This window comes from Lissotriton helveticus, chromosome 3_1 (genome assembly GCF_964261635.1).
Source record: "Lissotriton helveticus chromosome 3_1, aLisHel1.1, whole genome shotgun sequence".
NCBI lineage: Eukaryota > Metazoa > Chordata > Amphibia > Caudata > Salamandridae > Lissotriton > Lissotriton helveticus.
In genome coordinates, this window is record NC_136061.1 from 387,138,903 (window position 1) to 387,153,033 (window position 14,131).

At 44.5% G+C, this 14,131-nt stretch overlaps 1 protein-coding gene across 1 annotated transcript in view; it reads right to left on the bottom strand.

Annotated features, from left to right (window-relative positions):
- Window positions 1-14,131, bottom strand: part of TSR1 (TSR1 ribosome maturation factor) — a 181,931-nt gene that overhangs the window by 39,899 nt on the left and 127,901 nt on the right. The window contains exon 8 of the mRNA XM_078680132.1: window positions 776-972. Coding sequence (XP_078536258.1) covers window positions 776-972 — 197 coding nt within the window. The remainder of the gene's footprint in view (window positions 1-775; window positions 973-14,131) is intronic.

Here is a 14,131-nt window from a genome sequence, read left to right on the forward strand (position 1 = left end):
TTTTTGATACAAAAAATACCTCTTGCAAATTTGATGAAATTTACATGCAGTTATTCCCACAGATTCACAGTGTGCAGGATAGTCCTGCAACTGTACACACAAAAACCGAAGTCGGAACTGCAAATGCAGAAAACTGCAGGTATAGAACACAAAAAAAGAGAGTCAAGACACTCTAAATTGATAATACAGGTAAAAATACTATTATTTTGCATTGTGGAAAATGAAGAACCAGCGAGTCTTCGAAAAAACATAGCAGAAAAACGGCTGCTTCAACTGAATAACACAGTAAGGCAATGGGTAACTTTCCGCTATCATAGCTTGAGCAGGTTACTCCAAGGTACAAATACATATTTTTTTAAAACACATTAAAATCTTCAGAAATCTCTTAGCAGTAATCGGGTTACCTCTGCAAGCCATTAGGCATTTCAATAGGAGCATGCACTCGATATAGGTCATCACTGACACATTTTTCAACCTACACCAATTCCCCTTACTTTTATGGATTTCCAAGAAGGCTGCATTGTGATATAAAGGCAAAAACTTAGCTGTGTTAGCTGGTGTAAGCGTTGGTGCACATTCCACATACACAGCCTGGACACCGAATATATGAAACACTAGTTGTCTTAGCATGCATGAATACTTACAGGATATGTACCAGCTATTTGCCCCTCCTGTTCTCATCTAGACCTCCTGCGGTACTTTAACCAGCCATTTTCCCTCCCTCTCTAATGTCCTCAATTTCTCTGCCCAGCTTTTGCCGCTCAATTTTCCTTACCGAACTCGAACAAGCTGGTCCCGTGGAGAGTCTACCTCGTCAGGAAACATCTCCTCCGATCTCTGCTGCTTGTACTTCTGAAGCAGCTCATCCTCCTCTCCATCCGCATTGTCATCATATTGCTCATCCCTTATGCTACCTGCTCCAGTTAAGATTTCGCTCTCTTCTAGCTCTTCGTCCTCACTGCCCTGATCCTCCTAGCACAAGTAACCAAGAGAGGAACTTAGAGCACACAAATCACACAGGTTATTATAATTATATACACAACGCTATAAAACACCCATTAAATGCACAACCGAAGGGCTGCACACAAAACCTACAGTGACATGAACGTACATTACATAGAATTAAATAGAATGTCAAACAAGCATTGGCACAGCCAATAGGTCTCGCCTTTGGGACCTTATAAGTATTTAGTTATGCAGCAGGTCCCAAAGGCGAGACCTATTGACTATGCCAATGCTTGTTTTTTACTGTATACAAATACTTTTAGAGTGCAATCCCTGCTAGCTTTCGAAATTAAAACAAAAAGAAAGTGTCAAAATGTGAAGTATTAAAGCATTAAAAGAGGATGTGGAGGTTAGAACAGAGGTGAGCAGACAATTTTAAACGACACACGTTAGCTAGATGATGGTGAATGTAGGACAAATAAAATCAATTTACTAACCCAAAGAAGAAGCAGAAGATTTTGAAAACAAACAACGTTGGTAGAAAGTCAATGAACGACAAAAAATGGAGACATGCAAATAAATTACGAACTAACCAAACAACTAACAAATGCAAGAACAGAAGGAAGAGGAGGAATAAGATGACGAGAGCTTTAAAATAGACGATAGTAAAAAAGCAGGCAGACATCCGGCTTTTGCTTGCTTTATCATGGGATATATGTGACATGTGCAAGAAAGGAGGAATTGGGAGAAACAGCTAACAAACAGAAGTCGTAGACTAAGGAGCAACGTTTATGGCTATGAGGCGGCCAGCCACCGCTATTTGTGGGAGAGGAACTTTATAGCAAGGACAAAGCCAGAGGAGTTGGAAGAAACGGGTTTGAGGGGTCGGAAGTAATAGAGAAGCCCTGAAAGCACATCGACTTTAGCAGGAGATGGCAAACATTTTAACAAGCGGCTAGGTATGCAACCCCCTCTCCCCTTGAGGAAAATGTACGAGTCCAGGGCTAGACCAAACACTGAGAATGATTCATTGTTACGGGATGGGCGATAAAGTTGCAATATGTGAAGTACTATTTTATTGGATGCTAAGCGTTATAACTCAACAGTATTCGTTTTCTGAGCAGTGTATGGGTAGAAGATTTCAGCAGATGATTAAACCCTTCGTGCAGTCTCAGTTATTTCGCTTTCTATTGGGACTGTGTTTTTCTGACTAGAATGTTATGACCCAGTAATGTTTTTTTGTAGAGTTGTGGGTGCATTTTGTGTTATTGAGAGGGAATGTTGCAGCGATTAACATCGCAGGGAGAGTTCCACACATACTTTTTTGGGGGAGAGGTCACCTCTAATAAATGCAGAATCAAGCGATCTGTACTTTTACAAAAGTTTAAATAAAAACTGTCACGATAGGAAAATGCCTTAAAATCTCTGCAGCACGAACAGAACCCTGAGGGAGGAATCCTGCAAGAGAGGTGCAGAGGGAGAAGACTAGAACATGAGCCCATGCAATCAAAAGCCCCGGAGTGATGCAAGGTGAGCCTATCGAGGTCTTTCGAGGAGAGCAGTCTGCTCTTTTCCAAAGCACATACTCATGCTTGTGGCGCGTCGCTGTGTACTCCTGCAAGGCGTATGCTGCCACAAGCACGAATATGTGCTTTGTAAAAGAGCTGCATGACGGCTAAAGGTCTCCTATGCAGCGCATGCGCGCTGCTTAGGCAAGACCTAAAAAAGAGGGGGAGGAACAGAAGCTAGTTAATGGTCCAGTGTCCAGTGCCCCAAGCTACACATGATGTCAACAAAACAGGTGGAGGGTGGGCGAAAGGGGGACACTTCCTAGGTGAGTAGTGCAAAACGTCACTGCCTCACTAGAGGGAAAGGAAAATAAGAGAGGTATCCTAGGTCTAGGACTCACTGAAAAGAAAGGGAAGAACAAGTCTTGCCTCTTGTAGCCCTCACACACACCAAAGGATGTCATGCTTCATCATCGGCCAATTGCTCCTAGTCGGGCCGGTGCTGCCATGCCCTACGGGTCCCCCGAAGGGTCACTTTAGTGGAGATCTTTTGAGAGCTGCCGTTTGGTGCATATGGGTGTGTGGGGTGAGTCCTATGTGGAAGGTGACAAAGTGCATTGAGAGAAATAAGACTGACTGAGGGTTGCCAGAAGAAATGCTTTTAATGTGGTGGTACCCTTGTCAGAATAAAAAACCCGTAGGTTAGAAGTTACCCCTGTAGGAGTAATGTGCCGCCGGTAACTATGAGGCCTCAATGTTTCGCGCCTATGTGGTCATAAAGATCTGTAGTGTTTCATCAGGACCGAGTAAACTGTGTGTGATGTGTAGTGCACTGGACCAACCTAAGGTACAGCGTGTATAGAGTCCACCAACCCCAGAGGTATAACAGGTTAAAGTCAGGACTGACCTTACTCTCAAAAGTGGTAGCTTGGTCAAGCAGTAAGGCAGTACCAGAGGACAGTGTAAAGCATTTGTTGTGCACACTCAGTAAGCAAAAGGTTTCGCACACTCAAGGACTGAACTCCAGGCCAATGGTTTTTATATCAAAAGATATTTATGTTTTATTTTCAGAACCAACAGGTATAAAAATACACTTTTCTCAGTGATGAATAATCTCAGGTTATTGCTTTGCAGAAAGGCAATGACTTTGTAAACACAATAGGTACAGGGGTTGCAATAGGCAACACAATTCTACACACAATTTAGCATTGAGCTCAATGTTTTTTTCTACACAATTACAGTGGATTACTTTGTAGATTACTTTTGTAAGTCCAGGACTGGATCCTAGTTTCAGTCCTGGGGTCTAAGCTGGAAACAGTTTAGTAAAAACGTTTTGGTTATTGCAATGATTTTTAAGGAATAAAAAGGTATTTCAAAAGTTCACACTTAGAAACGTTTCAATGAACATCTGGCAATGTTACCCAATGGGAGAAAATTCAGGTTACAGGTAAAGTGTGTTCTCGTTACTTTTGTAATCCAGTACTGGGCTCCTAGTTCCAGCACTGGGATCTCTACTTAAGACAGGTAAGTAATTACGTTTCAGTAGTCAGTATGAATTTAAGAATATTTCAAGTTTTGAAAATTAGACAGGAGAAATTTCATAGAAAAGCAGACAATAGATTCCTATAGAGAAAATTCAGGTTACTAGTAAACCCGGTTCGGATTACTTTTGCGGTTCAGTATTGGGCTACAAGGTACAGCACTGGCTTCTCTCCTGATCACAGGTGAGTACTTCGGAATTCGTCTGATTTTATAGGAATGTTTTAAGTTTTCCAAACTTCACACTCAGAACATTTTTCGAGTCAAACCAGTCAATGTTATCCAAGGTAAGTGAGTTACCGGTTTCTAGGTGAATACTCGACTAGCAAAGTTAAGGTTCCGGGGCATGGACTCAGGGGTCGCCCAGAGTCAGGTAGGTACAGTTGGTTCAGCCTCAGCGGCACAGGGGCAGCTGGGTGCAGAGGTAGTTAGGCCAAATGTTAACCAATGAGGGGCTGGGGGCCTTCGGTTGGTGGATGCTGGCTAGCAGGCCAAGCGGCTGTGGGAGCTGGGCTCCTGGTCACTGGCTCAAGGCAAATGGGGAAGTAGGATAGGGCAAAGGTTGCACGGCCAGAGGCACTCTGGCGTTTGGGTGCAGGGTGCTTTTGAGCCGTCAGGCTGTGGAAAAGTAAATTTTGCCATGTTCTGTGTCCCTACGCGTCCTCCATCATATGTTATGTGTGCATGATTAATATGCATATGTATTCCCTATGTTCGATTAATGACGCAATTACAGTTGTGTCCACCTCTAGTATGCCAGTTTCCAGTTCTCGTGAATACTACGAATATCAGGCCTATGTAAAGCTACGTTGCCACGTTTCTCAGTGTGCACGTTATTCCATTGTAAAATCTCAGTTTCTAGGCCTCAAAAGGGCCTGGACACCAGATTCAGCTCCTGCCTCCTGAAGCCTCGCTGAGGAGCGATACAGCCCCCACCTGTATCCTCGACCCTTCACTTACTTCCTGCCTCGCAGTGCCCGGTTCAGCCTGGCTCTGCCTCTGAGTCTGCCAAGAGTATGTTATGATTCGAGTTATCAGTACAGCCCTCCTTCTCTGCATTCCTAAAGCTACTGAATCGCATCAATAGTTTCCGTCATTGTCTAGCCTTTACGTCTCCATGTAAGAGAAATACTGCATTTAATGGTCATTTAATATTCTTCATCACGCACTACATGTAGAATAATGCATGCTCCAGTCTTAGAGTCCGTTAGCCTTTCCCCTTCTGATCCTTAGTTTATATCAATATGTTCTCTAAAACATCAGATACTAGATACTGTTTAGGTACATGTCGCCCTGACTCTCCAGACTTCAGTCTCTGCTCCTAGCACAGAGTTCATAGCCCCCAGCTTCTCCTAGTAACACGTCATTGCTAGTTTGCGCGCACCATCAGGTTAGAGGTCCCGGCTCCTTAGGTAGCCCCCTCCATGTTTCCGCCCCATTCATGACATATTCTGTTACGTTTGCATCACATGTCTATGTATACGCCTCTGTTACACCTACTTTCACCCTTATCTTTCGCGACTGCTATTGATCACACCCACTGCTCCGCCTATCGTATGTATTGTAATGCAACTGTTTTAGTATATATGATTGTGTATTGTTATTAAATGTTAGCGCGCTCATCCCAGATCCAGCCCCAGCAGCTGCTGGGCCCTGCCATCCTATTCCTATGCAGGTTGTCCCGCTCCTGTCCTTTATGCTGTAATAAACCTGCAAAAACTCCTACTACCTCGAATCTTGACTCTTATTTATTGAGCTATCTGTTATTGCTATATCCAGACAAAACTAGATCCGGTATTATTTATTTATATACCACATAATGGCGCCCGAACAGGGACTTGCCCTTTCCCCACGCGCCGGTGAAGCCACGCCGGCCCCCTGACCCTCTGCAGCCGTGACGGAACCATACCGTGCACGTGCAGATATTTCTGCTTCAAGTATCCCTCAGGCCCACGGAGGAGACGGAGGAGGCGGTCCAGCATCCAGACGAGGCGGTGGAGGAACGCGGCGAGTCCCGACCAGAGCCCAAGCCGAGAGTCCAAGGTCCGAGGTATCCGGAGGTCCACCCGTAACTGAAGTCCGAAGTTCGTCGTCCGTCGTCGTAGCAGTCCAGTCCAGTCCGAGGCCTTCCGTTCTTGCTGCCCGGTGAGTACCGTTACTGGGGTAGTATCTAGACAGGGTCAATTTAATTGACTCTGGTCCGTGGGTTGGTGGTACACAGACCCACAAACGAAGTGTCCACTTCGGTGGATGCGGGTCCTGACGTGTCTCTTTATGAGACCGGTAAGTTTCGTACTGTTTCAGCAGTGCATCTAGTTTCTGTTCTAGTCAGTTCTGTTCTCGAGAAAATTCATGTATTCTGTTTTCCGTATTCCAGGTAGTATTCTGTTCGAACTGTTATTCTGAATGTTCTTCATGTATCTTGATGTCGTGGAATGAGTGTGAAGTAGTTATCGTGTTTATTGTGTATCGTATTGTGTCCAGATTATAGTTCAGTCATGCCGCTCTTTTCAAAACTGCGTCAGTTAAAAACTAGAAAAGGTCTGCTGGAAGCAGCAGTTCCTGTCCCGCCTAGGGACAGTCCAGGTCATTTTATGTATCAGAAGCATGGCATAAGCGCCATATTGTATCTAGATTTATGGGTAGAGTATACCAAACAGTTAGAGGAAAAGTATAGATGGCCTGTGTCAGGCACATGGGATGCCGAGTGCATCATGAGAGTAGAAGAAGCATTATGGAAAAAGAAAGCCAGACAGTCACAGAAAGATGCCATCGAGTTATGGCGCAAAGAATCGCATAAAAGAACCGAAAAAGAAATCAGAAAGTCAGAATTAAGTAGAGAATCCTTGGAACGAGCCCAAGAAAGGGAATTAATCGAGATTGGTGAACGAGTTAAAACCGAACAGTCAGACAGACAGAGGCATGCTCTTATTAAGGGTATGTATCCTCTTCTTGCCGAGGGCCTGCCAAAAGCGACCCCGGAGGCATCCAGTAACTTTCCGCCACCATTAGTTCCGACCAAGCTACGTCACAAACAGACCGCAGCTGATATTTTCATTTCGTCCTATTTGGACGACACAGTCCCAGAATATGCAAATCCTGTTCGCGCTCCGCCAGTCCCTGTAAATCAGGCACTCCCCGTTTCTCCAGACACCGGGGTACCCCTTGCAGTACCTGCTACGGTCCCCCAGGTCCAGCCCGCCATACCAGTTCAGCCCGCATTTCAATTTCCTGCCACACTAGTACGAAGAGGATCAGTCGACGATTCTAGTTTAGGGGCCGCAGGAGGAGGCCCTCCTCAGACCCCGCCGCCACATAAGCGTTTAACGTCAGCCGAATTACATGCACAAGCGTCACAGCGTACGCCCAGACATCAGTCTGTAGCAGAAATAAGAAAAGCCCTTAATGAATGCGGCTATGATCCAGTCCCAGGCGAGGATAATATGGTTTTATATTCATTACGTGTAAGAAAGGTGGCCGAGTATCTAGTCACCCTACCGAATATGAAAGAAGATCTAGACAGAATATATCGTTTCATCCGTACAGGGGATGATCCAGAAAGCATTGGCGAAGTCATGTCTCAAAGGAAAGCCGAGATCCAGCTCATGATACTAAAGTTTTTGATTAATTGTTTAATAAGAGAACAAGATTACCCGTCCAAAGATCAAGCCGAAATGAGAACCCTGACAAAGTGGAGTGATAATATAGCCGAGGGTAAGCACAGGACCATCAGTGCTATGGAAAGTATGTACAAGAAAATCCGTAAAGAAATAATAAAGTTACACGAACAGCGTAAAGCAACACAAGTAAGCGAGAAAGAAAGTAACTCTGATACTGAAGAGGTAGACGACGAGGATCCCGCCAGAATAGCGTATGTAGGAAAATCTAGATTTCCAGATCGCCATTTACGCCTAGAACACAAGTCAACTTTCCATCATCCAGCACCAGAACAAGGTTCTCTAGAACAAGTGTTTCAAGCTACCGATCACATTCTGAAATCACGAATCGGTTACAGTGAGTTAAGTACTATGCATGAACAAGAACTAGCCCGATCAGCAGTCCGATGGACTACTGATTCTACCACTTTTCCAGACGAAATAGTGGCACAAATGTTTCTGAAAATGCCCCCAGCCGAGCAACGACTGGCGGGTATGTATATGATTCAGCACCTCATTACATTGTATGAGGGTCAGCACTCTGATCCAGGTCCGTTACACGATGTCCTGAACGAGTTACTCCAGTATAGATGGAAAGGTTTAGGTACCGATTTAATTAGTGTCATTCTAGAACAGCGTCACAAATATAGAACGTTTTTGAACCCGCATTTTGTTCATGTCTCACCCCCAGAAAGTAAACCATTTTACATGGAGAGACAGAATCCGTTACGAGAAGTCCACCCAGTTAGAGGAACGGGTGGCGAACTAGAACGAGTGTTTGTTTACACCCCGATCACAAAGATGGAACTCTTAGAGATGAAAAAATTAATTCCCCGTCACGATAAAGATCCAGCAGGGTTCCATCGAGAATTAAAAGACATGCTCCGTATGGGAGAATACACGTATCCAGATATAATTAAAATGTTAAAGGTTCTGCTGCCCGCAGGGGTGTATGAAAAGCTCAAGGAAAAAGAATGGGAGGTGGGAGAGAAAAAGATCGATTGGGCAGTTCTAGAAGCTGAAGATAAGGCACGAGTACCAGGTACCGGTCTTGGAGCGAAATGTAAAGAATTACCTGAATTATTGATTCAAGTTTTACCCAGATTGTTAACAACGAAAAAGGAAGACTGGGATGCAATCTCAGCCTGTAAACAGAAACAAGACGAAGACATTAGTGATTTTTATTCTAGATTTGAGAAATGTTTTAGCATCAACAGTGGCCTCAAGACAAGTAGTGAGTCATACCCTCACCTTTTTGTTACTAAATTAGTCGAGAATTCAAGTCCACAAATTAAGAATCGAGTTTTGAAAGTCGAAAGTACCTGGCAAGCTAATACCCCGTCCCAGATGTTACAGATGCTCCAATACCACCAGAATAGAATCAGAGAAGAGCAAGAACACGAGAGAAAACGTATGAAAGACACGAAAATGAAAGTACTAGTTGCACAATCTGTTCCTCAAGACAGTCAGAAGAGGGGTCCGAATCAAGCCAGTCATCCTGCAGCTCCCGTTAAAGGGAACTGCAATTATTGTAAACAGCCAGGTCATTTTATAAACGAGTGTGCAGTTCTGAAACACAACATAGCTACTGGTAAGACTAAAGAAAGACCACGTCCGCCTAGACAAGAACAAGTTTCACAGATTCCTCAGCCACAGAATGCACCACAGACAGTTACAGCACCGCAGCCCATCGCTGCAACACAGCATGTTACACAGCAGATGTACCAGTATGCACAGTCTGAGTATCCAGAGTATCAGCCATATTCATGAAACAGCCTAGAGAGGGAGGTAGGCTTGCCTCTCATCGAGATACCTGTAGATCAAGAAGGTCCCTATGTTCACAGTCAAGTATTAGGGAAAGACAGAAAGTTTTTGATTGATACAGGGGCAAGTAGGACCACAATTAGCCACGCCGAAGTTCCAGGGGCTCCGCTCTCAGGCTCAAGAAATGTTTCCCTTGGATTTTCAGGAAAACCCATTGTAAATGAAATATCAAAGCCAGTTACTCTAGAAGTAGGTCCATTGTCCCGTACTACTGATCTGTTACTTACTAAGTCAAGTCCAGAGAATCTATTAGGTATTAAAACACTGAAAGAGTTAGGTGCAGTTATATGCTGTTCCCCAGAGGGAATACGATTGTTCCTGCGTGACTTTAAGGGTCACTATGTATTACGAGATTTTGATCCCAGATTGTCCAATGTTCCGCAGCATCTATGGGCGCAAGGTCCAACTGATGTTGGTTATATGCAAATCACACCCCATCGTGTGACTCTCAAGCCAGGTGTAGTGTTACCACGAATCAGACAGTATAGATTGCCACTGGAGGCTGTAGCAGCCTTATCCAAAATTATTGACGAGCTCATCGCTCAAGGAGTGGTTGTAGAAACTGACTCCAATGTATGCAATTCTCCGATCATTCCAGTCATGAAACGTACTGATCCAAATGCACCCCCAGTATATCGATTAGTGATTGACCTACGAGAGCTTAATAAATGTATTATTCCCCAGTACCCAGTTGTCCCAGATATCTCTTCCCTATTGACAGCCATTGATTCAGAAGCCTCATTTTTTACAGTCATAGACCTCAAGAATGCATTTTTTAGTGTCCCCATTCATCCAGACAGCCAGTTCCTTTTCGGATTTTGTTTAAATGGAAGGAGCTATATGTTCACACGAGCTCCTCAAGGTTTCACAGAAAGTCCTAGTATTTACAGTCGAGCACTTAAGAGACAACTAGACAACATTCACATGCCAACTGACACTGCCCTGCTCCAGTATGTCGATGATCTACTGATCACAGCCCGTTCTGAATGTGCTTGCGAGCAAGCATCCCTTACAGTCTTGTATTTCCTAGCCGAGATGGGGCACAAGGTGTCCCCTTCGAAGCTTCAATTCTGTGTCCAGCAAGTGGTCTACTTAGGACACTTACTGTCCAAGAGGGGTAGGCAGTTGACACCTGACCGTATCCAGTTAATAGCGAGTCTTCCTCAGCCCAAGACCCAGAAGGAGGTACGTGCTTTTATCGGCCTCACTTCTTACTGCCGACAATGGATTCCTCAGTATGCATTTCTAGCCAAGCCACTGATACAGTTAACGACACAGGAGGCAGCCGTATCGACTGTCCTCCCTTGGACATCTGAACATACACTCAGTTTCAATGAGTTAAAGAAAGCCCTATGTCAAGCTCCAGTTCTAGCTACACCAAACTACAGTAAGCCTTTTACACTTTTCGTCACAGAACGCGAAGGTACAGCATTATCTGTTCTCACACAAGATCAAGCAGGACAATACAAGCCTTGTGCTTATTTTTCGAGCACATTAGATCCTGTAGCCCAGGCTCTCCCTGCGTGCCTCAAGTCAGTTGCAGCCACAGCACTAGCTATCAGACTCCGTGGAAGTTCTTTTAAACCGAACACAGACTCAGCACTTGACAATTGCACGTTTAACAGGTTATGAATTGACACTGTTCCAGCCACACATAGAAATCAGACGCTGCAACATCCTGAACCCTGCTACACTGTTACCATCAGTTACTTTAAGTCCGGACACACACGACTGTGTGGAAGTAGTTAATATTACGACAAAGCCAAGACAAGATCTGACAGGTATTCCGTTACCAGATCCCGACCTGACACTTTATGTGGATGGTTCATGTATGAGAACAAGTACAGGAGAACTAGTCGCCGCGTATGCAGTGACCACCGACACCGAAGTTATTGAAACACACCGTATTGACACCCTGTCCGCTCAAGCAGCAGAGCTAGTTGCTCTGACACAAGCCTGCATACACGCTAAGAACCGGAAAGTTAATGTTTACACAGACTCACGTTACGCATTTGGAGTCGTACACGACTTTGGAGTGCTCTGGCAGGAGAGAGGTTTCATGACTTCTCATGGAACCAAGATTCAGCATGGTCTCCTTATTCAAGCTCTGTTAGACGCAATACATTTACCGACATCCATTGCTATCATGAAATGCAAGGCACACACGAAAGTTACTGACATTATTTCCAGGGTAACGATCTAGCAGATCGCACAGCCAAGCTTACAGCACAGACTCCAGACATTCCAGTTAACATGACACACACTCCAGATCCGACTACATGTATGACAGTTAAGGACCCTACTCAAGATGTCATAGATATACAGTTACATGCTACTCCCGAAGAAATCAAGAAATGGTCCGAACAAGGAGGGGTCCAGACAGATCAGGGATGGTTAACGAAAGGAAAAGCCACTTGGTTTCTCCCCGACTCTATGGTTCAAGTCATTATCAATACCGCACATAGTCCAGCACATTTAGGAGAAAAAGCTATGTTAGACAGTATCCAGAACATTTGGTTCAACAAGCATTTACGAGCTGCAGCCAAGCAGAAAGTCCGTACCTGTATGATATGTTGTCAGTTTAATCCAGGTAAAAGTGTCCCGGTGGAACAAGGTGGATTCCAACCTCCTGACCACCCTTTTGAAGTCCTCCAGATGGATTATATTCAGATGGAACGATGTCGAGGTTTCAAGTATGTCCTTGTAGTTGTATGCGCTTTGTCCAGGTGGACAGAAGCATATCCAGTCCCAGATTACACAGCCGCGACCACTGCCAAGCAGTTGGTTCGTGAGTTCTTCCCCCGTTATGGACTCCCTAGGGTCGTATATTCTGATAACGGCCAGCCATTCTCCTCAGAGTTAATGAAGCATGTTTCCCTTTTGTTAGGGTACCAGTGGAAGTTCCATTGTGTACGCCACCCTGAAGCAGCAGGTCTCGTAGAGAGACATAACCAGACTCTGAAAATCCGCATCGCCAAAGTATGTAAAGAGAAAGGTGTGGACTGGCTAGTAGCTCTGCCAGTCGCTTTGTTCTATATGCGCATGGTCGCACATTCCAGATCAGGTCTGTCCCCGTATGAGGTCGTTTTCGGCCGCCCCCCTAACATGTGGGGTACACCCAGACCCGGAAGTATTACCGATGTTTCAAGTAATATGCTGACAGATTACCTAGCTTCCTTGATGTCTGCCCTCAACTCTTGTCGTTCACAGGTTGCCGCCGCATTTCCAGACAATACCGAGGTGGCACCGCATGAAATCGTTCCAGGATCCATGGTCCTGGTGCGAAATTTTGACCTCTCAAGTCCGCTGGAGCCACGCTGGAAGGAGCCCCGACAGGTCCTCCTCGCCACCCGTACAGCCGTGAAGTTGGAGGGACGCAAAGGCTGGGTGCATCTTTCACATATAAAGAAGTTTTATGGACTGAAACCGGTCTCAAAGAACATTTCCCAGGATTTGAAGGATTACCAAAGTACTATTCTTAAGGACTGTCCCGCAAAGAACAATGATACTGCACCCTCCCTGTTAGAGAAAACTTCCCAGCAGGAGTATAAGTTGAAACTCCGGTCTAGTAAAATAAGTCAGCCAGTTTGATTGTCTAAGTCCTCCCCTAGGTGAAACGGTTAGACTGTTTCTGACATGTATAAAATAGACCCCCATAGTGAGAGAGTTAGTCAAAACTCAATCCGATGTATCGTTTTTCTATGTTTCATATTATTTCTCAGCATTATGATTTCCTGCACCAGTTATGCATTTTACCTGTATTTTCCAGTTTCTCATGTAAATACGTCTTCTAATGTTACAGTAGAGCACACGTTTAGTGATCTGCCTCCTCATGAACTCTCTTACCGCCTCGCTATGCGAAATAATTCTTTCATCCGCATGTTACATTATTCACACCAGACCAGCAATGCCACTAATTGTTGGGTGTGTGGTCGACTCCCCCCTTTTCAGACACCGAAGGGAGTTCTGCCACTCTTTCCTTATCCTTTTTCACATAATGGTTCGTGTGGAGCATGGTCCACGTTAACGTCATCCTCAACAGATATGTCTTTTCTTAACAGTACATGTTTTCCAGACAAGCAAGGTCTCCCCCACAGAACCGGGTTAGATCTAGAAAATGAAGTGTATAATTTAGGTAATTATTCTTCGAATTTCATGGTCCTGAATGTTCAGTCTGATACTACTCCAGACTTACCTACTATTTCAGTACTACCAGTCAAAGGTGAATTATGTGTCCGAAATAATGGTTCTACACACGTAGGACATAGTGATTGTACTACTATTGTCAAGTATAGTGACAGTGGGAAATCCATTTTCAAAGCTTCACGTCATTCTTATTTTATTTGTGGTCAGACCGCATATGTTCGTCTGCCCCTCGATTGGGAGGGAACCTGTTACATTGCCTTCCTACTGCCACCTGTTTTTCTAGCCCCACCCGACTACCATAGGAATTCCCACCTAGTACATACAAGACACAAGAGAAACCTCCCGATTGTCGATTATACTGAAACTGCTCTAGAACAATATATAGATATCAATAAAGGTGTCTTCCCTTATTTAGGTACAGTTGTGAATAGTAAACTGATACGTAGGTTAACCAGAACCCTTGAAGCAGTAGTAATTGAGACTACTTCTGCTCTAAGTAATTTAACCGAAGAA